Below are 22,473 nucleotides of genomic sequence, written 5' to 3' on the forward strand. Positions count from 1 at the left end.
ATTTGCTATACCAGACCTGCCTAGCGTTACGAAAAAGTCGTAGAATTACGAATTTTATGCTCCAAATAGAGAACTGCATCGACGTTACTGATTCAAATATCTTGTTGAAAAGGAGAGAGAGTTTGTTTGCTTATAAACTGTATTCAGGACTTTCGAGCTTATGGAGCACATATTTTAATTATGCAGAGGGCAAATAATTGATTTGTATTGCTATTTAGTGTGTCCTTTTCATTTTTTCCCTTGGACACTATGATTTGTTGATATTTCAAGTAGGCAGCTCTGGATATACTGACATGAATGTTCAGGTTGAATAAGTTAGTGTGTATAGTGAAAGAAAAAGAGATTTCTCATTTCTGAAATTGTTTAATTAATTAAAATCAATGACAAATCTTGTCCACCCAGCCAAATCACAATACTGCCTACTGTCCAGTTGTAATACTGACCACAATAGCGGCAGGCGTGATGACCATCCAGTTGATGATCCAGTAGTATTTGGGTCGGAAGCCAACCATCATCTTGATGTCGTCCCGGAAGTTGTTCAGACCTGAAATCACAGAGGTCAAGGACGTATAGAAAGGTTACTGCGTGTATCATCGTGCTGAATAAAAACTGGTGTTGACAACACGGCCAATGTGCCGATAATACCATGCGTCTCGTTAACGAAGAGAATGAATCCTAAAAGATCACGTGGTCTTAAAGCAGACCTGCCAATATTTACAAAAAATTCGTAAAATTAGGAAAGTTTTGTATGCTGCATGTTATGTTGTATATTTTATGGTCGTCTTACCATTCAAATTGTTGCACCGTGTATGGTAGAGTTCCTGTCCTATGGCTTAGCATAAAAATAGAACTAATGCGTTTTGTATATTGTGTATTACATTATGTTTTACGTTTATATGGTGTATGTTGCTTGTGGCATGATTTACCATAATATACATAAATGTATCATGTATGTTGTATTTTTTTATATGTTGTATGTAGTATGTCGTATGCTTACACTATGACTTACCATAGACGTTTATGTGCCTTGTATGTTGTATGTTTCTATATATTGTATGTTATATGTCGTATGCTTAGGCTATGACTTACCATAGACATAGAAGAGACATACAATTTCAGCCAGAGCCAGAATCATGAGGTTGTAGCTTCCACTGTAGTCATTCATCAAGGTCAGGACACGTATACCACCCTGTTTTAATGGAAGTGAATTGGGAGGATCTATATTACCTTTTCATGTGCTCAAGGTCATTGGTCATATTGGAATGGGTGCTCAAAGTGACCCACATAATGAAAAGTTTTCACAGCTTTTGAAATATCTAACATCACGATCGGTCATTTTGTTCCGCTTGACACATGGCTATGTTTACAACTTTCATAAACAAATCAGCGAGTTTACATTTGCTGAGAAATATCCAATCGTTGGACAACAACAAGTCATGTGATTGATGACTTGGGTGGATGAAAACCTGAATATAGATCGCTCCCATTGAAGCGGTTCAGTTGTTGAAATCATTGGACATTGGACAAGGTATTCTCTTGCAGGACGTCCATATATTTGGACGTTGGCCAGTCAGTTATGCTTTAATACATGTCCTTAACTCCCTCAACCCTAACACCGACTATATCCGTAGTTTACCCAGGTTACTTTTACCTCATACCTATTTATTATAACATTTCTTCGAGACAAATTATAGTAGTATCAAAGTTAATGTTTTTAGTTTTGCATGTGAATGATAGTTGAATAAAACTATCTGTGTAAATGCTCGTTTTTAATACATTTTTTTTTTCCAATTTCGAAAAGTAGCAAAAATCTCTAGGATTGAGTGAGTTAAGAGCCAATGAGCCTACGAGGGACGGAGTTTACGTTTCCTATAGTACTGAAGGGACAATAGCAATATCTTGCAAACTTTTGGATAGGACGCCAGTCTATCGCAAACGTACTTTCCAGATCTAAGAGACCCAGCTATCCATCACAGCAGGATGGCCGGAAGGAAGGTCAGAAAAAATCTTGAATTCAGCCGGGATCGATACACGGTTCCCTTGATGTGTGAAGTGAGTGTTCTACAAAACTGAATTATCAATAATTATAAGATTATGATTACTAAAATAGAGATTTTTGCACTCTTTCATAGTTCTTTGTCATAGTTCACATGGGGCAGCGTGGGGCAGCGGTATGGTCTTTGCTTCGTACCCGAAAGCTACCGATCGGGTAGATCATCCGCCGCTGCGCTATATGGCTTTGAGCAATTCACCTCGGCCTAGATCAATTTGCGGCGCTGCACTGCGGCTGTCGCCTGGGTTATTCCAGTCTTCCCTTGGAATAGACGCTAGAGACAAATTTCCCCTATGGGATGAACAAAGGGAATTTTTAAAATTATTTTTTTGTTTGTTCATTTCGTTGTATTCTGCTTGTTGGATTTATTTATTTTTAATTTATGTTTGGCCTTTAGCAGTTTGACCGTATAGATAGTATGCAGATGACGTCACTCAGGCCTTTGTTATTGTTTTTGCCATCCGCGTTTGTGAGTTGTTCTCACTAAACTGTATTAACCAGACTATAAAAGTTCATGGTTACACAGAGTTTGTGTGTTGGTCCGTTATACTTCCGGATGGCAATGTTGTGAACTCCTTGGCCAACCGCATTCTATCTATACAAGTACACAGAAAACAGTTTGGAAATTCCAGCCGTACCTTGACAAAAAAATACGTATTTCAAAATTTGGCCAGAAAACTCGTCCTTCAAATACCGATCGATTACAACTCTAATCTTGTCAAAAACACTCAAACCCTGGACTTGAATTAAAGTACCAGGTTTGAGAGTTTTTGACAAGACGAGGTCCATTTCAATCAATCGATATTATTAGAACGACAATCTTTCTGGCCAAAATTTTAAATGCTCAATTTTATTTTACAGAGTACAGAATTGCCTAAATAAACGAGGAGATTTCTTCTCAGTCTCCAACTCGAGTAATTTAACTATGCCATTGATTTTCTCTTTCGAGAGATACCAAGAGGACAATTCCCCACTGGTATCAATAAAGGAGATTTTATCATCTAATTCATTTATCATTTCTGTGGCCCGTTCATAAATCTGATAAGCCACTTTTCTTGAAATAATTTGAGTTTTTATAACAAATATATTACTCATACATCGTGCGGCTATGTGGTTTAGTGGTATGACACTCGCTTTCGGATCGGAAGGTCCTGGGTTCGAGCCTCGCTCTCGGCGCATAGTTGACTCCTTGGAAAAGGCTCACATGCTCTCACCGTACTGAGGTGTAAAATGAGTCCGAAAAATTGTAATACCGCCTAACAGGCGTCATGTCCCGTCCTACATGATAAATGTTGCTGTTGTCCAGGGACCCCTTGTAAACCGCTATGAGCACATTTAGTGGATATTGCGCTATATAAAGCTCATTTTTTTTCTTTAGACAAATATAAGCATTACCCATTGCTACACTTTAAAAGGGGTCCATAGCCAGCATCAACACTTAACATTTGGACGAGACATGAAGCCTGTAATGCGATATTACAATGATTTTTTTTCGACAGAGACAACGCTGTTAACGGCTAGGTACTCATTTTCCATCTGAATATGGTGAGAAAATGTCAGTAAAAAAGTATTTTCCAAGACTCGGCTATTCGCCGCTTAGAGCGGTCCTCGTACCTAAGACCTTCCGATCCGAAGGCGAGTGTCATACCTAAAAACCACATAGCCGCACGAAGAAGAGAGAAAACGACAAGGAGAAAAAAGATACAAGAGATATTAACCCCAAGTTTCTCATTCGTCTGTAATGTTTCATCCATCCTGCTTTGTCGATAAAGGGGAAACCCGAAACGTCCACATTATCTGTTTTTGTTTATCAAATTGTTGTTTATATTCAATTTCACATTGTTGTTTATTTCTTCGAGCTTCGAGCACCAACATTTACATTACCTATTATTGTGACTTTAAATGAATTGTTCGCACCTAGCTAGTTCATTCCGACAAAATAACTAAACTGAACGCCACTAAGAGCGGGACTTGAACCATGGACCAACCGGTCAGAAGACGAGTGTTACTCCGCTAGACCACAAAGCCACACAATAAATTGAGGGAAATAATTAACTTCTCTAAGACCAGTCAGAAACAAAAAAAAAACTCGAAAGGCGATACGATATAGAATTCGATTCCGGCATGAAATTGTATTTGATTTGTGGTCTCGAATGCAGATCTCCCTATTATTTCTAAAATTCCATAGTATTACGATATTTTTGGATGCAATTTCAGAACTTCATGAGCATCTCTAAGTCATTAAAACTTATTGATAATCAAAGTAGATGCCAGACTAGACATGGTTTTTGAAAGGTTATTTAATCTTAATGAAGGAAAATTGATTTTGGTTTTTTTCAGTTAAATATAACGACTACAGATTTTATCTCAAAATAAATTACATTTTATTAAAATTTTCAAATAGGCAAATCTGCTCTATTATAATCAACATTGAACAAATCAGCATGCAGCTCACGATATATCGAACTATTTTCTAGAATGTAATTGATATACATCTGAAAAGGTGTGCATGAAACAGTGCCAAGCAAAGCAGAAAAGAGAAGAACCCCCCCCCCCACACACACACACACACACACACACACACAAAGAAAAGCTGCCTGCCTAGAGTGGGGATCGAACCTCAAACCTGGCGGTGGTGGTGTTTGTGGTGGTGATGGTGCTGATGGTGGTTGTTTGGTGTAATGGAACGAAGGCATGCTCAGATCATAAACCGTTTCGAATTATCATTTTTTTTTTCAAAATTGCACAAAAATTCCCCAAGCCATTAGACATGCAAATTTTCTACGTCAATGAAAGCTCGAGGGCATTGCTTGGATAATAAATAAACATTCCATGCGTTGATTGATTCCTTGGGGAAGATCTTTTAATGTCCTAGATAACGTCCTTTTTATCATCTGTTTATTAGTCTGTATATCATCTATCAATTCTCTCTCTCTCTCTCTCTCTCTCTCTCTCTCTCTCTCTCTCTCTCTCTCTCTCTCTCTCTCTTTCTTTCTCTCTCTCTCTCTCTCTCTCTGTCTGTCTGTCTATGTGTGTGTGTGTGTGTGTGTTTGTGTGAGTAGTTCTATTTTCCATGCTCGTATCTCAATCTTTCTCTCATTTTTCTGTCTCTGCCATTCTTCACATATGCTCACCCCTATAATATTACAACCCTATTTAACTTCCTTCCTCCCCCACCCCTTCTCTCTCTCTCTCTCTCTCTCTCTCTCTCTCTCTCTCTCTCTCTCTCTCTCTCTCTCTCTCTCTCTCTCTCTCTTTCTTCCTTTCTAAGCTTATAAATCCGTTATTAATAATATGTTACGGTACGATGTGAACATCACCATGTCCAGCATTGCTTACACATTTTGGAATGTTATACGATTATTTATTACATCAGGTGCCATGTCTTGTCCTACGTGTTATGTATTGTTGTTGGTTAATGACTACTTGTAAAGCGCATCAAGCACAATTAGTGGATATTGCCCTATATTAAAGCTAAAGTTCAGCCTGTTTTGTTTTGTTTTTGTTTGTTTTGTTTTTTTGGTTTAGGTTTTTAACCTTACATAACCATCTATATAGTCTTAGTAAATCGATTGATTAAGATGACTTTAAATTTGTCAAAAAGTCTTAAGTTTAAGACCTATCGAACGTTTCAATCTAGTTCAAAATGTTGACTAGTTGGGGGCCATCATAGTATTTGCTTTTTCAAAGGCAGGAGGCTATCCCATATCATAGAGATGTTTTCTAACACTTACTTATACGCTTACTTACACACCAAACACACAGTCAAACTACGTGTGCAACAACTGCGGTAGAGACTGCCATGCAAGGATTGGTCTGCTGAGTCACAACCGTCGCTGTTCTCAACAAGACTGATGAGACCAAAGCCATACAGGGCGCAAACCATCGTCTCTTAAGACGGAAGGATGCCTACTTCTACTACTACTACTACTACTACTACTACTACTACTACTACTTATATGCTATAGTTTTACTATATTATTATCACCAGACTTCTGTCATTTTAAAATCATCTTTAACATTACAGCAGTTAGTATGAACCAATGACATTGTGCGTATCAAGAACGAATCTTGGCTTAGACATTTTAAGTGGGGGAGGGGGGGGGGGGAGCGAACATTTGATGCATTTTTTAATTAGACGATATCCTCTGAAAGAAAACATTTTTTGTCCCTCAAATATCAATCAATTAAAATTACCCTAATTATGTTTTTAAATATTTTCATTTTGAATGTTTAGTTTTCTGACCAAAGTCTTTTTTTAATGCGCTGTTTTATTTTTCAAAAAGTTTGCAGACCGCTGAATATCGCGCAAAATAGATAGTATGCGCATGGATAAGAAACGCACAACATTGCCATCCGTAAATATAACGGACCAACACACAAATCTATTTTGTTATCTTGATCGTTTATAGTCTGGTTAATACAGTTTTGTGAGAATTACTCAAAAACATGGATGGCAAAAAACAATAACAGAGACCTAAGTGATATATCTATATATCAATGTCTTAAGTAACAGTGATCAGACTTAAATGACTAGATAGGCATCGTCAGAACATTGGTTTCTTACGTAAGTTGTCTGTGGAATACCCAGCAAGAAGCCGATGGTACAAACTATGAAGGTGAAGGGTGTCTTGTGTTTCCTCAGGTAGTTAGGGAAGACATCAGAAATGGCCGAAATTACCGTCTCCATCATCACAAACTGTGAAAGGGAAACAAAGTTCAAGGTCAAGCCCTAAAGTTCATTTGAGGCTTCTGGCAAAAATCCAGAAATGAAATAACTTATAAACATTTTATTAACATTTACATAGCACATTTGTACGGATTAACCATGCTTAATGTTGTATTTATTTCCCTAGCAGGTCTTCTTCTACGGCGACGACTACTACCACTATTACTACTACTACTACTACTACTACTACTAATAATAATAATAATAATAATAATAATAATAATAATAATAATAATAATAATAATATCACTACTGCCGCTGCTGTTAGTAGTAATATTACTAACATTAATACTACTACTACTACTACTACTACTACTACCACCACCACCACCACTACTTCTACAACTACAACTACAAGTACGACTAATATTATTATCATTATTATTAATATCATCATCATCATCATCATCATCATCATCATCATCATCATCATCATCATCATCATCATCATCTCATTATCATCATCATCTCATCATCATCATCACCATCATCATCATCATTACCAAACCTAATTCTTCATCTCCTTTCTTTATAATTGAATGACTTCAACAACAAAAAATTATGCGTATTAAATGTGGAAACAATCTGAACAAAGTTTTTAAAAATGTTGTGTTCAATCATTGATCAGTGGATTGAGATAAATAGCAATTTATGTAAAAAGGGATAAAGATTGACGATGAATGATTGTAGATTGATGATGCATGATTGAATATCAATGATGAATGACTGATGAAGGATGATTAGATATTGATGAAAAATTATTGACGTGTTAGGTTTGGTCAGTCAAGCTAAGCTTTATCTATAGCCGCGTTGATAGACAAATCGCCTCACAAGAAAGGGACTAGGGGTAGAGTAGCTAAGCGGTACGGTATTTGCTTCGTACCCGAAAGGTACCGAGTTCGATCACCCGCCGCTGGGCTGTGTTGTTTTGAGCAAGTCACCTCGCCCTAACTCAATTTGCGGCGCTGCACTGCGGCTGACGCCTGGGTTTTTCCAGTCTTCCCTTAGAATAGACACTAAAGACAAATTTACCCTATGGGATGAATAAAGGGAATTCTATTTATTTTATATATTATTTAATTTAACCAAAACAATAGAGCTTTTATATAACGCAATATCCACTAAATGTGCTCAATGCGTTTTACAATGGGTCCCTGGCCAACAGTAACACGTAATAAGAAGAACGAGACATGACGCCTATTAGGCGATATTACAATTTTTCCGACAGAGACTAAGCTGTTAACAGCCAGGTACTCATTTTACACCCGAGTACGATGAGAGAATGTGAGTAAAGGGTCTTTTCAAAGGACTCAACTATGCGCCGAGCGAGGCTCGAACCCAGGACCTTCCGATCCGAAAGCGAGTGTCATACCACGAGACCACATAGCCGCACATTTACTAGTATGGTCCAGGATGTAGTCAATTTTTTTCCGGCTTAGGCTGTAAACTGAGTGCATACATTTTCCTCTCCGTCTGTCTTCGCCTCCATTTGATGTTTCCTCTCAGTCGGTCTCTTGTTTTATCATAGCAAAGTGAGTGTAACTCACTCGTTTTTAGTTGCCGAACAGAACAGGAACCGAACGCGAACGTTTTAGATCGGAATGAAAATTTCTCTCAGGTTCCTACCAGCAAAGTGAAACAACACACGGTGTTTCTTTGTTATTGTATTTAGAATACCTTTGGGTGATCAATTCTCACTAAACAAATGTTTGAATAGTAATATAAACGTTTTAGGTTACACGTAGTTTTGTTTGCTGGCATGTTTCATGTGTTTGTTGTGATTAAAATACAGAAGTGTTTCGCGTCTATGACACACTGGTTACTCACGAACATGAGACGAAATGAATGCACTCCTGTACAGCATTAGTCTGGTGGAAAGTATATCACAAAGATATGCAATCTATCCAAACAGAAGAACGTATCAAACAATGGTTTCTGTCCATTAAACGCTTGAGAAATCGGAATAAACTCTAGGTCTATGAAATTTGTGGCTCTGAATGAAGGAATACGTTTTACTCATCTGACAGTTGAGACCGTGTGTGAGATTTAATTATATATTATAGTGGAAAGTACTATAGATAGAGAAGTCCAAAAGGGAGCAAACAATTCACGATTTATTCAAAATGAAGTGAGATAAACTCAAGCCCTAGTGACTGTACGGTTCTGAAGGACTAGTATTTGACTCCTCACCTGACTGTCCAGACCCAGGGTGAGAATCATGAAGAAGAACAGAAAGGCCCAGATTGGAGATCCTGGTAGCCGGGAAATCCCATCAGGGTAAGCCACGAATGCCAGACCAGGACCTGGGGAGTATTTGGTTTGCAGGGGGGGGGGGGTGAAATGAAGTAAATAAAAATAATTGATAAAGAATATATGAACATTAATTTAGAGCATTTCGACAAATATTGTAAGATTGAAATATAATGTTTTTCTGCTCTGGATACACTTTTATGCTCGTCGGGGAAGTATTTCATAAGGGCGATGATAGAGATAATGGCGTCCGCCATTGTCCCGATAGTTTAGAATCAGTTTCTATGTGTCATTACGAGGGAAGTGATGTCATGACCGTTGATTCCTTTAACTGTTTAAATATAAAGGAAATAAAAACCTTACCGGAAGTAGCGACGTCAGAGACCTCTTGATTGGTCAGATAGGCCATGTGACCCAGCAGAGAGAAAATGGCGAATCCAGCAAAGATGGAGGTGCTACAGTTGATGAGGGCGACCAGGATGGCGTCCCTATAGCAGTTGTTGTTGAATTTGTTGTAGGAGGCCATGGTCAAGAGACCGCCGAACCCTATGCCAAGGGAGTAGAAGATCTGAGAGGCCGCGTCATTCCAAATCTGGGAGATGAAATTGTTTTTGTTAGTAGTTATGATATGAAATTAAGATAAAAGACTGATGAAACAGACGTGTTATGTTCTTTGATATTGATGAGATTATCCCGCTACAGAATGTATGTATACATAATTTTTTTTCTGATTTATAACATAGTAATTCTTACACAATCTTATTTTAATTGTTATAAATATCTAACTAAACGTTTTAACTTCAACAATTTTTTCTCTTTTCTCTGTTTTATGCATCAATATATCCAATTTGAAATATTTTCAAAACACCAATATAAGTAATTTTAAAAAATTAAGCTTTATATAGAGCAATATCCACTAAATGTGCTCAAAGCGCTTTACAAGGGGTCCCTGGTCAACAGCAACATTTAACATGTAGGACGGAACATACCGCCTGTTAGGCGATATTAAAAACTTTTCGGACAAAGACAACGCTGTTAACGGCCAGGTACTCATTTTACACCTGAGTACGGTGAGAGAAAGTGAGTAAAGAGCCTTTTCCAAGGACTCAACTATGCGCCGAGCGCGAGGCTCGAACCCAGGACCTTCTATCCGAAAGCAAGTGTCATACCACAAGACCACATAGCCGCAACATCCAATTAATAGTAAAACAGCAGAATCTAAAACATATAGCACCACAAGGACTAAACAAGTCGAGTTGCGAACTGACAGCCACGCGGTTCTTCATTTGTGCCCCAATTCGGAATTGGGACACGAGGTAGAGTTTTAACTTTATATAGAATACGGTCTAAAGAGTTCTCATATTGAACTTTTTTCAGAAAAAAAGTAAATCCCTAAATCCCCACAATGTCTGAGATTATCAGCAGAGACGTGTCGGTTCTACCCTTGTTTCTTTATTTTCAAACCAATAAAAATGAAGTACCCAATTTCAAAATAATTCAGTATCAGCATTCTGGTTAATTCAATTGAAACAAAAGTAGGCAGAAACGTCGGCCTTCTAGCAGCACGAAACCATATAAAAGTAGTCACCACCTATACTAACTTGGGATATGCATCAACTCGATTTTTGTAAGATACTCCAAATTCAATGAGTCTGTCCTGTTTAGCGATTTTACATAGCAGTTTAATGCATACTCTCTCTCTCTCTCTCTCTCTCTCTCTCTCTCTCTCTCTCTCTCTATCTATCTATCTATCTATCTATCTATCTATCTATCTCTTCACCTCCTCTGCCTCCTCCTCCTCCTCCTATTCCTCCTCCTCCTCCTCCTCCTCCTCCTCCTCCTCCTCTCCCACATCTCCGTTCTTACCTTGGCGTCAGTGAGTTTGTCCCATTCAGGGATAACATAAAAGTTAATTCCATCCTCGTATCCCTCCAGGGTGAGTCCACGAACCAGCAGAACAACCAGGATGACGTAGGGGAACGTGGCTGTAAAGTACACCACCTGTGGAAAGACGTGGGTAGGAACGTTATGTAACGAGGCATTCAAGTTCCAGTCAAACTTTGCAACAAGATTTATCAGTTTGTCTCTTGAAACACATATTTCGTTCCATAAGTAATGAAATTGACTTTAAAGCGACAGAAAATTGCATTTATAATAAATGTTTTTTAACTTTTATCAAGGGCAAAACACACTAAACGTGCTCAAAGCGCTTTACAACCTTATTAAAGAAAGAAAGAATAAATGCTTTGGGCAATTGGTGAATATGAAAGATGAAAGATTATTCTTATTATTATTCAAATAAAGTGACAGACTCAGTAGTAATACTATTGATGTGCATGACCACAACAGGCGTTAATCTTGCCGAGGTTTTTCTTGGCCTCGCTATTCTCCAAGCAGTGACTGGAAAACTTGAGATGGCGGAATGACATTTGAGCTAAACCACCCTTCCATCCAAAGGTTGTTTTGTTTCGTGTTCTATGGGGTTTACGGCGCCTGCGACACTTTTAGGTTATTTCAACTCCTGTAAAACGAAGGTGGGATAGTAAAAAGGCTGACAAAGGGGGCTGGACCAAAAAGGGAACAACGGAAGATTCCAAGAGCAATTACTGATTTCTTCTCAATTGACGACTCCGGCTAGCCGGAGTCGTCAATTGAGAAGAAATCAGTAAAATGTGTAGTATAAGTTTTTCGAAGACTATATTTTTCCCCCTTTGTAAATCACCTCCAGTTAGGTATTGTAACCATTTTTTGTGTGTCTTGAATATCATGTTTTCAAAGCATTTAGTGTGGTGTGATGGGATCCTGTGTTTGTGTCTGAATGGGAATTTTAGGCAATGCCGAACACGATTGATACCGGCTACGACCAGGGGGAAAAACAAAACAAATATTCCCACTCCAAAGCATAAAAGCAACCCGATTAGTAGGTTTTATAAGGTGATTGAAGATACAGCAAATGACCTCCTGTCAAGGGTTATTGAGCCTTGACATCTCTTTTACCTTCCCAGACGTCTTGATCCCGTTCATCAGACATACAAAGATGAGGAACCAGGCCAGGAGGAGGGTGAGACAAAGCTTGACGCTGACGTCACCAAGGTCACCGATGTCTGGGGAGTTTTGTTGACGAAGGACAAAGCGCCTGGTGGACGGATGGAAAAATTATATATATATATATATAGATATATATATATATATATATATATATATATATATATATATATTACTCTTTTTGTTGTAAAATTAACTTGCCAAATTATAAAAGTGGATGTTATTTAGTTTTGTTGCTTTTGAATATGTTACTGTCCCTAGAAACTTTTATGAATAAAAACAAAAGAAAAAAAGCAAAGGGAAACGGGATGGAGGTCGGTCAAAGCTGTGGGGAGATAGAGATAGAGAGAGAGAGAGAGAGAGAGAGAGAGAGAGAGAGAGAGAGAGAGAGGGGGGGGGGTGGGGAGGTCACACAGAGAGAGAATGCTTGATTTTCAAAGCAATTGGCCTGTCCTGGAGCGATGCTGAGCAAACAATCCACGACAGAATGACAGACTGTTTTGTTATGATTTTGTATTTGTCTTGTTTTGTTTTGGTGGTTTGTTTGTTTTGTTTTGTTTTGTTTGTTATATTTTTGTTTTGTTTTGTTTTTGTGGAGATTTTGGGTGATTTCTTCTTTTTCTTTTGTTTTGTTTTAAGTTTTTTTCTTTTGTTTTTTTTTTTTTGTTTTGTTTTGTTTTGTTTTTTTGTTTGTTTTTTTTGGGTTTTTTTTGTTTTTTGTTTTTTTTTTTTGTTGATGAGTTTGTGTTGGGGTTTTTTTTTGTTGTTGTTTGTTGTTTTTTTTTTTTTTTTGTTGTTGTTTTGTTTTTTTTGGTTAATTTTGCTCGTTTGGTTTTTCTTGGGGTTTTTGTTTTAATGTTTGTTTGGTTTTTGGTTTTTTAAGTTTGTCTAGTTTGCATTTTTTTTAATTGACTCCAAATGAATTTGTAGTACATAAATGACTAAAGCCAGTGAACATTCCAAAGCTGTATCTAGAAAACATTTATGTGTTGACACTATAAGTTTATTGTAACATATTGTAACAAGTATCGGGGCCCGTTCAATGAACGGTGTGATAGCTTGATCAACGCATAATTTTGCATTCAACACATTTATAGTAGTAGATGAACCAGTCCCAAAGTCTGAAATCTAAGTGTAATGTAATGGGAAGCGTCCTGTGGATTTGCCAGATCGATCGATTGCGCAGAGCTTTTCGTTGATCCACAGAATGCGCAACAATCCAGCAGTGGAAGTCGTAGTGGTGGCAGCGGTGGTGGTGGTAGTGGTAGTGGTGGTAGTAGTAGTGGTGGTGGTGGAAGTAGTGGAAATAGTAGTAGTAGAAGTAGTAGTAGTAGTAGTAGTAGTAGTAGTAGTAGTAGTAGTAGTAGTAGTAGTAGTAGAAGTAGTAGAAGTAGTAGAAGTAGTAGTAGTAGTAGTAGTAGTAGTAGTAGTAGTAGTAGTAGTAGTAGTAGTAGTAGTAGTAGTAGTAGTAGTAGTAGTAGTAGTAGTAGTAGTAGTAGTAGTGATGGACTGTTGCGCATTCCGTGGCACTTTATAACAGCAACCCAAAACGACACGGCTAGTAAGAATAATTAAAGATTCAAATGATATTTATAAAATGCATTATCGTTTGATGTGATAGGTGTGGCTATGTGGTCTTGTTGTTTGACACTCGCTTTCGGATTGGAATGTTCTGGGTTCGTGCCTCGCTCGGCACATAGTGAGTCCCTGGAAAAGGCTCTTTACTCACATTCTTTCACCGTACTCAGGTGTGAAATATGTACCTTGCGGCCCACAGAGTTGTCTCTGTCCGAAAAAATTGTAATATCGTCTAACAGACCATGTTACGAATTGCTGTTGGTCAGGGACCCTTTGTAAAGCGCTTTGAGCATGTTAAGTGGATATTGCTCTATATAAAAGCTCAAGCTCAAGTAGGTGTATCTGAGGTTTTGGTGGATTTTTAAAGTGAGGAAAATCTGACATTTCTTTGTATCCAATGGGTTGACATCTAAACCCTATCGCTGGGTTAACAATACAAATTGATGTGTTGATTGTATCCGAGTGTTGCACTAACGACTAATGGTGTGTGACTCCCCCTTTTTTAAGTCACCTGGTCCTCCAGGTTGGGGGGTTGTCGAAGGGTTAACACCCCTTCCGTAAAATTCAAACCGTTACAGAAACGCAGACAGACAAATCAAATCCTTTTTTAGCTTGGGCGACCGAAGAGTTTCTGCAATGACAGAATTTATGAAGGAAGAATGAAAGAAGCTGATATACAGAGAAGTGATAAGACATGGAACGAGATTAAAAAAAAAAAGTTAACTCAGAATAGAGAAGGATGGAAACTGTTGGTCTGTGGCCTATACCTGACCCAGGGTGAAAAAGGCAATGATGATGATGCAGACAAAAAAATATTTTTAAAATAGTTCAAATTATATCATGGCCTTACTCAAAAAATTCCTCCGAAGCGGAAGTATAGCTGATCTTACATCCCGAGAACCCCGAGTATCCTTGAACCTCGATGTGAGTCAAGGTTGCGAATGACGTCACGTTAGGATATTTGGCGATCAGTTTATCCCAGAAATTGTCGTACTTGACGCTGGTGTCTCCCACGGCAACGTAGTCCTTGTATGTGGATTTGATGAATTTGTTACTGACACACGTACGGTTGAACAAGTCACCTGGATGGATGGGGAGGAACACATTGGAAAAGGTGATAAATTAAATATTAAACAGGGTCCCAACTATACAGATCTGCCGACTTGAAATATCTAATTTCGTAGTTTCCAAGGGATAATAATAACATTCAACTTTAAAAAGCAATTGAAATAAATAAATTGCCTCGGCATGATTCAAAAATGCTCCTAAGGTCTAAATATTAGGTTTTGAGGTTCTACTACATTCCTTTTCAATAAGATTTATTTAGTCAAAGAGGAGAATGCAATTCTATCTATTCCATTTTATTGCAATGAGCACTCACTCCACAAGAGGTCCATCTTCTGTGTATCGTTGTACTTGTCGTCGGACAGTTTGGGCCAGGCCGTGTCACGACAGGAGTTTGTGTTCCACCAATTGTCACAGTCCGTCCACGGGACGTCATCGTCAAAGTATACAAATGACACGAACATGTAGTAAATAGCATAGGCGATTATCATGTTGTAGTAGAGGGCTACCACTGCGTTGATGATGACCATACCATAGCCAATACCTGGGGGAATAGATCAATGGATAAGACATTGGTTGTGTTGTTTGAGATGTCGACAATTGACACTGACGTGTAGCATATGACATTCGATACATTGTGTGTGGGGAGGGGTGGGGGTTGAATGGGTAGATCAATGGATACAATAATAATTGTGTTGTTGTTTGAGGGGTAGATAAATTTCACCAGAGTAACATGTAGTAAACGGCATGGGTTGTTATCTACCCGATAACTGTTCACGAACAATGCATCGACAATGTGATAAATGTACGTCTGCAAATATATTAAGATTAAATAGCGATAAGACCGAAGCCGAATTCATTGCTAGTTCCAATAATAAGACAGACCCATCTACATTGGCAGTGACAAACAATGATAATGATAAAATACAACTCACAACATCAGCAAAAAATCTCGGCATCACCTTTGGAGAGTGCTCTGTCTATGAACAAACATATTATTAACAGTGTGAAAGCAAGCGTTATCTGCATTCTAAAAAACATCAGAACAATCAGACCAATTAAAGAAACCTGCCACGAATTGGTAACAGCATTGATATTCCCGAAAATGGACTAGTGCATTGCAGTTTGTTGGTCTCACAAATGACAAAATAAACACACTCCAGAAAGTACAGAACATGGCATCCCGCGTTGTACTGAAGAAAGACAGGAAAACGACAGTTCCCCAATTATTCCACAGCTGCATTGGCTGCCAGTTTACCAGCGCATTAAATAAAAAATATTGCAACTATTGTATTCAAGTACTTGGAGCGCCAACATATCTTCAAGCTTTATTGCATGTTATATTCCACAGCGATCGCTTCCATCGACGAACGATCTCAAATTGAAAACACCCCGCTGCAGACTGAAAGCTGGCCCGAGGCTTTGGAATTTGACACCACTTGAGATACGTTCATCGTCTTCACTAGATAATTTCAAGCAGCGATTGAAGACATTTTAATCAGACAGGCTTTCTTTTAATTATGTGTATAATTAGCGTTGTTCGTGTACTGTGTCAGGGCTTAATCTTTGTTACGTACCCAGAACCCTCCAGATGAAGAGATTTTTTTGGCGCACAATAAATATATTCCATTATTATTAATAATAATACAGGGCTACCACTGCGTTAATGATGGCTATGTCATAGCAGATATCCAGTGGATAGACCAATGGATAAAGCATTGAATGCGTTGTTTGAGGGATAGATGATTAACACAAACATGTAGCAGATGACATTGCGGATACCAAAGAAATTGAAAAAACAGGCATCTACCTATTCATCCACTTTTTCATCCATCAATTCATCAATCCATCCATCTATCCACTCAACCAACCATCAAGCCATCCACTTACCCACATTCATTTATTGCTAACCACACTGACCTGTAAATAGAGGGGCCATCTTCCAGACGGTGATGGGGCCTTCTGAGGCAAACTGTCCCAGGGCCAGCTCCACAAAGAAGAGGGGAAGTCCAGCAACAAACAACATGATGATATAAGGCAGCAGGAAGGAGGCTGGGATGAAAGATAAATAACATTTCATATACGGAATGTGGATGACGTATAGTCATTTGGTGGTCTCATAACCCAAAATACAAAAAAGAATAAAACCATACCAAAAAATCAGTCGACCCTCCCAGTCGAGGTCGACTGATTTTTTGGGATGGTTTTTTTTTTTTCTTGTATTTTTCTTTCTTGCTTTGTCTGGCACCTTTCATACACACTTGTTCGGCTTTTTTTATCTTACACCAGTGCCTGCTCCTTAATTTCTTAATTTCATAACCAAAACTGTTATAATGAAAATACACTCACCAACGCAAAGCACTGTTCATTAAATTATTGTTAAACCAAGGCCGTAATTCCGTTTGGTTACCAGGCCTGCAAGTATGTAGACGTAGGGGTAGTGTTTTAAAATAAGGATGCTTACAATCGTGGTCAGTGAAATGATATGATTTTAAAAAAACGTTTTTGAAAGAGCCTTATATTTTAGTATCATGTAATTGAAGATGCTATCGCGTTTGCTTTGCTTGATTCATATGTAAAACAAAATTATACTCAGTCAATATTCTATTTGCAGGGAGATAATCCTTGAAGCTCTTTACACCATATCTGTATTGATTTGGTTGTTTCCCTTTGCCCATAAAATCGTCTGTATTGAATTGATATTAGTCTACCTGATAGATAATAATTTTGACATTTTTTATTTATGCAGTGCGGCACTGTAAATTATCTATAAGTTGTCTACCTAGCGTCCACAAAGCGCTGGAATCGAACAAAGCGCCTTCTTGGGTATGAAGCAAGGGCCACACCACTTTGCCACGATGCCCCATAATAATAAGTGAATACTACGCTGCTATAAGCTGTGAATTTTTCTTTTGTTTTAAGTTGCCAATTTCTCTTCCGTACATGACTTTTTACCTTCTAGATATACAAAAGTCTTAGCTTCACAAGAGGTATGACGTAATGAAGAGAAAAAAAGACTTTTGTTCCAAACAAAAATTCCAGACTTACCTCCCCCATTCCTGTAAGCCAAATATGGAAATCTCCACACATTGCCCAACCCTACGGCGTATCCAATGGATGACAACAGGAAGTCAAGCTTCCCTGTCCAGTTGCCTCTCTCCTGTGTTTCCTAGGGGAAGACACGATGAAAATAAATCATACTTAATTCTCACGATATGAATGGGTGCAAGGTTTTCAAGGATCGTTTGACACCCTAATGGCGTATAAACAAAGAACGATATCGCTAAGAACTCAGATGTAAGTACCTTGTATCTCTGAAGAAATAGACATAATATGATTTTTTTTTATCATTGGTCAGTATAATGGGATTGGTTTAGTTTAATTTTCGAGCTTTAACGGCCACTGTGACATTTTTAGTTCATATCAACGCCTTAAAAAAAATTCGTTATTACAAACATAAATGGTTTAGGGTTCAGGTTCTGCAAGAATCTAGACCATTAGTCCCTTTAAACGGTAAAATAAGTGGTAAAGGTTTACAGTAATAAATTTTAACTGCAATCAAACCCTTTTCCGGACTGAAGCCAGTGCTACCCTACTCATGAAAAAACGGATTTATCATTTAAATATTTTTGAAAGTGTCTTTTACTCAGAGATGACGAAATCGGAATCTATTGAGGGGTAAATAAACGATTTCTTACACTTTTGCGTTTTGGAATTCGTAATTAATTCCCAACGCGCATTCGCAAGCTCGTGTAGTGGTTGGAAATACGTCCGGAACTCCAAAAGTAAGACTGTAAGAATCGTATATTACACATTATCTACTATCACAGAAAGGTCACAACGACTAGACGTCACAGACAAAACGACACATTCAATTGGTTTCTTGTACACACTCGCACAGTTAAATTATATAAAATAGAAACAAAATTTGAGCTCCTATCATAAAACATCAGCTAACTCACATCTGCCTTTATAAGAGTAAAGGGCTTCAGCCAGGGCCAGGGCTAAACCACGTAAGAACATACTGGGAACAAGACAAGTAGTACATGAAAAATATTTTACTGATAATGAGTGAGTGTAGAAAGACTACCCGACCCCAACTCCCCTTGCGGCATTGATGCTATGCGTCTATCACAAACGTTCACAATATTGCCAGCCGGACATAACGTGCCAACACACAAAACTGTATCCTTAAACGTTTATAGTCTGAAACAATAACAACACGAGAATGAAGTTGAAGTCACTCGGGTCTTTTTAAGCCAAGCGCATACTATCTATAGATAGAATGCGCTTGGCTAAGAAGCTCATAACATTACCAGCCGGAAGTATAACGGATTAACACACAAAACTGTGTGTATCCATGAACGTTTATAGTCGGGTTAATACAGTTCAGTGAGCATTACTCATAAACGCGGAGGGCAAAAAACAATAACAAAGACCTGAGTGACGTCATCTTCGAACTTTCTATAAAAGGGGGGGGGGGACGATGTCAGAGGTGAAGGGTAAAAGGTCGGTGTGTCAACTGTCAACCAATAAAGGTAGGTCACCAGTGGTTTGATCGAGTCATAAACAGTTGGAACAACAATGGAAGGAATAAGATCAAAATAGTGGACGCCCCTGGTTTGAGGAGGGGACAGGGGGGGTCAGGGGTAGTTTCCTGTACCTGTTTGGGTAGATGTGAGAGTTTTTATCTACTGTATCTAAAGGGTCTCGACCGCCATTAAAACGCACGGCATCCATCATTGTTGTAGGTCGTAGGTACTCTATGGTATGATGGTATCGTCAACTGAATGGCTGGGCTGTGTTTTATAATATTATGATGGTGATGAATTGTTTTGATGGCCATTTTTATGGTCTTGCTTTGATTTTAGTTGATAGGGTTTTGTTGTTTTTTGTTTTGGTTTTTTTTTTTTTTTTGGGGGGGGGGGTTGTTTCTTTTTTATTTCATTGTTGTATTTTTAATTTATTTTTGTTGTTTTTGGTTGTTTTTGTTTGTTTTGTTTTGGGTTTTTTTGTTTTCGGAAGGTTTATCTGTTTTGTTTTCTTTTCTTGGAGGGGGGGGAGCTGTTATATCTGTTAAATTTTATTTTTTATATTTTGTTTTGTTTTGTTTTTTATTTATTTTGTTGTATTTGGGTTCATTTTTTTTCTGTTGGGGTGTGTTGATTGTTTTAATTAGCTTTATCCCGATTTTGATTGCATTAAACAGACGATAGCAACTACTTGCTACTCTTTGGATAGAAGAAGAAGAAGAAGAAGAAGAAGAAGAAGAAGAAGAAGAAGAAGAAGAAGAAGAAGAAGAAGAAGAAGAAGAAGAAGAAGAAGAAAAGAAGAAGAAGAAGAAGAAGAAGAGAAGAGAAAGAAGAAAAGAAAGAAAGAAGAAGAAAGAAGAAGAAGAAGAAGAAGAAGAAGAAGAAGAAAGAAGAGAAGAAGAAGAAGAAGAAGAAGAGAAGAAGAAGAAAGAAGAAGAAGAAGAAGAAGAAGAAGAAGAAGAAGAAGAAAGAAGAAGAAGAAGAAAAGAAGAAGAAGAAGAAGAAAAGAAGAAGAAGAAGAAGAAGAAGAAGAAGAAGAAGAAGAAGAAAAGAAGAAGAAGAAGAAGAAGAAGAAGAAGAAGAAGAAGAAGAAGAAGAAGAAGAAGAAGAAGAAGAAGAAAGAAGAAGAAGAAGAAGAAGAAGAAGAAGAAGAAGAAGAAGAAGAAGAAGAAGAAGAAGAAGAAGAAGAAGAAGAAGAAGAAGAAGAAGAAGAAGAAGAAGAAGAAGAAGAAGAAGAAGAAGAAGAAGAAGAAGAAGAAGAAGAAGAAGAAGAAGAAGAAGAAAGAAGAAGAAGAAGAAGAAGAAGAAGAAGAAGAAGAAGAAGAAGAAGAAGAAGAAGAAGAAGAAGAAGAAGAAGAAGAAGAAGAAGAAGAAGAAGAAGAAGAAGAAGAAGAAAAGAAGAAGAAGAAGAAGAAGAAGAAGAAGAAGAAGAAGAAGAAGAAGAAGAAGAAGAAGAAGAAGAAGAAGAAGAAGAAGAAGAAGAAGAAGAAGAAGAAGAAGAAGAAGAAGAAGAAGAAGAAGAAGAAGAAGAAGAAGAAGAAGAAGAAGATTAATACAATACTCCATATCCAGCTCATATCTAAGGTTTCAACTTTTTGTTGATCGATCGATTTCATATGAATATAAATGATATTCTCATATCTGTTTTAGCCTTTTATAGAATAGGATCCTGATAAGGCTAAGCAAAATTTGACCATGACAATAAATAAATACCATGTCCTGTTTTATTTAGGTGTCTTGGGTTGGTCGAATGAATTCCCTTACACGTACTCTGACACCAATGATGGAAACATCAACACTACAAATCAGACAGATGATGTTCAGGGAATGTCGTAGCGCTACCGCTGATCTCAACAAACAAACGGTGATGAATTGTTTTGATGGTCATTTTTATGGTCTTGCTTAGTTTTTGGTTGATAGGTTTGTTTGGGTTTTTTTTTTTTTTTTTTTTTTTTTTTTTTTTTTTTTCTTTTTTTGTTTTTTTTTTTTTTTTTTTTGTTGTATTTTTAATTTGTTTTTGTTGTTTCTGTTTGTTTTGGGTTTGTTTTTTTTGTTTGTTTGTTTTTTGGGGGGTTTTTTTGGAAGGTTTTTCTGCTGTATTTTGTTTTGTTTTTTTTTTTTTGGAGGGGGGGTGTCATCATTTCCATGTCAACAGTATTAAAGTCAACCTTTTACAGGAAAAGTTCGCTTTTACTACACTGACATAACTATATTCTTTAAAGATAAATATATATTGATTGATCATTATCCACTAAAAAAATCCGTTGGATAAGACGCTAGTCTATACTGAAGTACTTTCTACAATATTTAACAGCAACTCAATCAATGCTGGTTAGAAGGGAGATCAGGATTTCATCCGGGATCGATCTCGGTCCCTATACGTCTGAAGCGCGTGCTTTAGTAACTGGGCTATCGGGACCCCTGATTACTGTAAAGTCTTTTTTTTTTTTTTTTTTTGCTTTTTTTTATATAGCGCAATATTCACTAAACGGACCCAAAGCGCTTTACAAAGGGTCGCTGGCCAACACGTAACATAAAGAACGAGACATGACGCCTGTTAGACAGAGACAATGTTGTAAACGGCCAGGTACTCATTTTACACTTGGGTACGGTGAGAGAATGTGAGTAAAGAGTCTTTTCCAAGGATTCAGCTATACGCCAAGCGAGGCTTGAACCCAGGACCTTCCGATCCAAAAGAGAGTGTCATACCAGAAGACCACATAGCCGCACGTTGTCTTGGGTATAGGAAGCTACTAACAATTGAATGTTATTTTTCAACAAAGAACTGAACAAGTGTGTATGAAAGGTGCTAGACAAAGCAAGAAAGAAAAATACAAGAAAAAAAACATCCCACAAAATCAGTCTACCTCGACTGGAGATCGAACCTCAGACCTTCTGATTACTCTGTTGTGTAATGGTAGCACGTCTGACCGGTAATCAAACGGTCTGAGGTTCGACCCCCAGTCGAGGTAGACTGATTTTTTATGATTTTTTTTTCCTTGTATTTTTCTTTATTGCGTTGTCTGGCACCTTTCAAACACACGTTCAGTTCTTTATCTCGGTATATTTCATATGGCGAAGTGTGAGTTATTTACATAAATGTATAGCATCAGTAGAACAAATGAAGTTGACGTCTTTTGGCTAGTTATTGTTTTTAGATCGACGCCAGCTGAGTGTTGAGTTCCCACTAAAGTCACTCTCGATGACTATGAAAATAAAAA

At 37.8% G+C, this 22,473-nt stretch overlaps 1 protein-coding gene across 1 annotated transcript in view; it reads right to left on the reverse strand.

The window, feature by feature from the left end:
* LOC144970598 (sodium- and chloride-dependent glycine transporter 1-like) overlaps positions 1–22,473 on the reverse strand; it is a 65,800-nt gene that overhangs the window by 4,356 nt on the left and 38,971 nt on the right. The window contains exons 2-12 of the mRNA XM_078910387.1: positions 17,769–17,889; positions 16,641–16,772; positions 15,037–15,264; positions 14,506–14,737; positions 12,030–12,168; positions 10,899–11,033; positions 9,396–9,624; positions 8,973–9,085; positions 6,621–6,752; positions 1,090–1,189; positions 444–544 (exon numbers count right to left, since the gene is read on the reverse strand). Coding sequence (XP_078766513.1) covers positions 444–544; positions 1,090–1,189; positions 6,621–6,752; positions 8,973–9,085; positions 9,396–9,624; positions 10,899–11,033; positions 12,030–12,168; positions 14,506–14,737; positions 15,037–15,264; positions 16,641–16,772; positions 17,769–17,889 — 1,662 coding nt within the window. The remainder of the gene's footprint in view (positions 1–443; positions 545–1,089; positions 1,190–6,620; positions 6,753–8,972; positions 9,086–9,395; positions 9,625–10,898; positions 11,034–12,029; positions 12,169–14,505; positions 14,738–15,036; positions 15,265–16,640; positions 16,773–17,768; positions 17,890–22,473) is intronic.

The sequence above is a fragment of the Berghia stephanieae genome, chromosome 4, assembly GCF_034508935.2.
Source record: "Berghia stephanieae isolate SIO BIC M18660-M18661 chromosome 4, UCSD_Bste_1.3, whole genome shotgun sequence".
Lineage (NCBI taxonomy): Eukaryota > Metazoa > Mollusca > Gastropoda > Nudibranchia > Aeolidiidae > Berghia > Berghia stephanieae.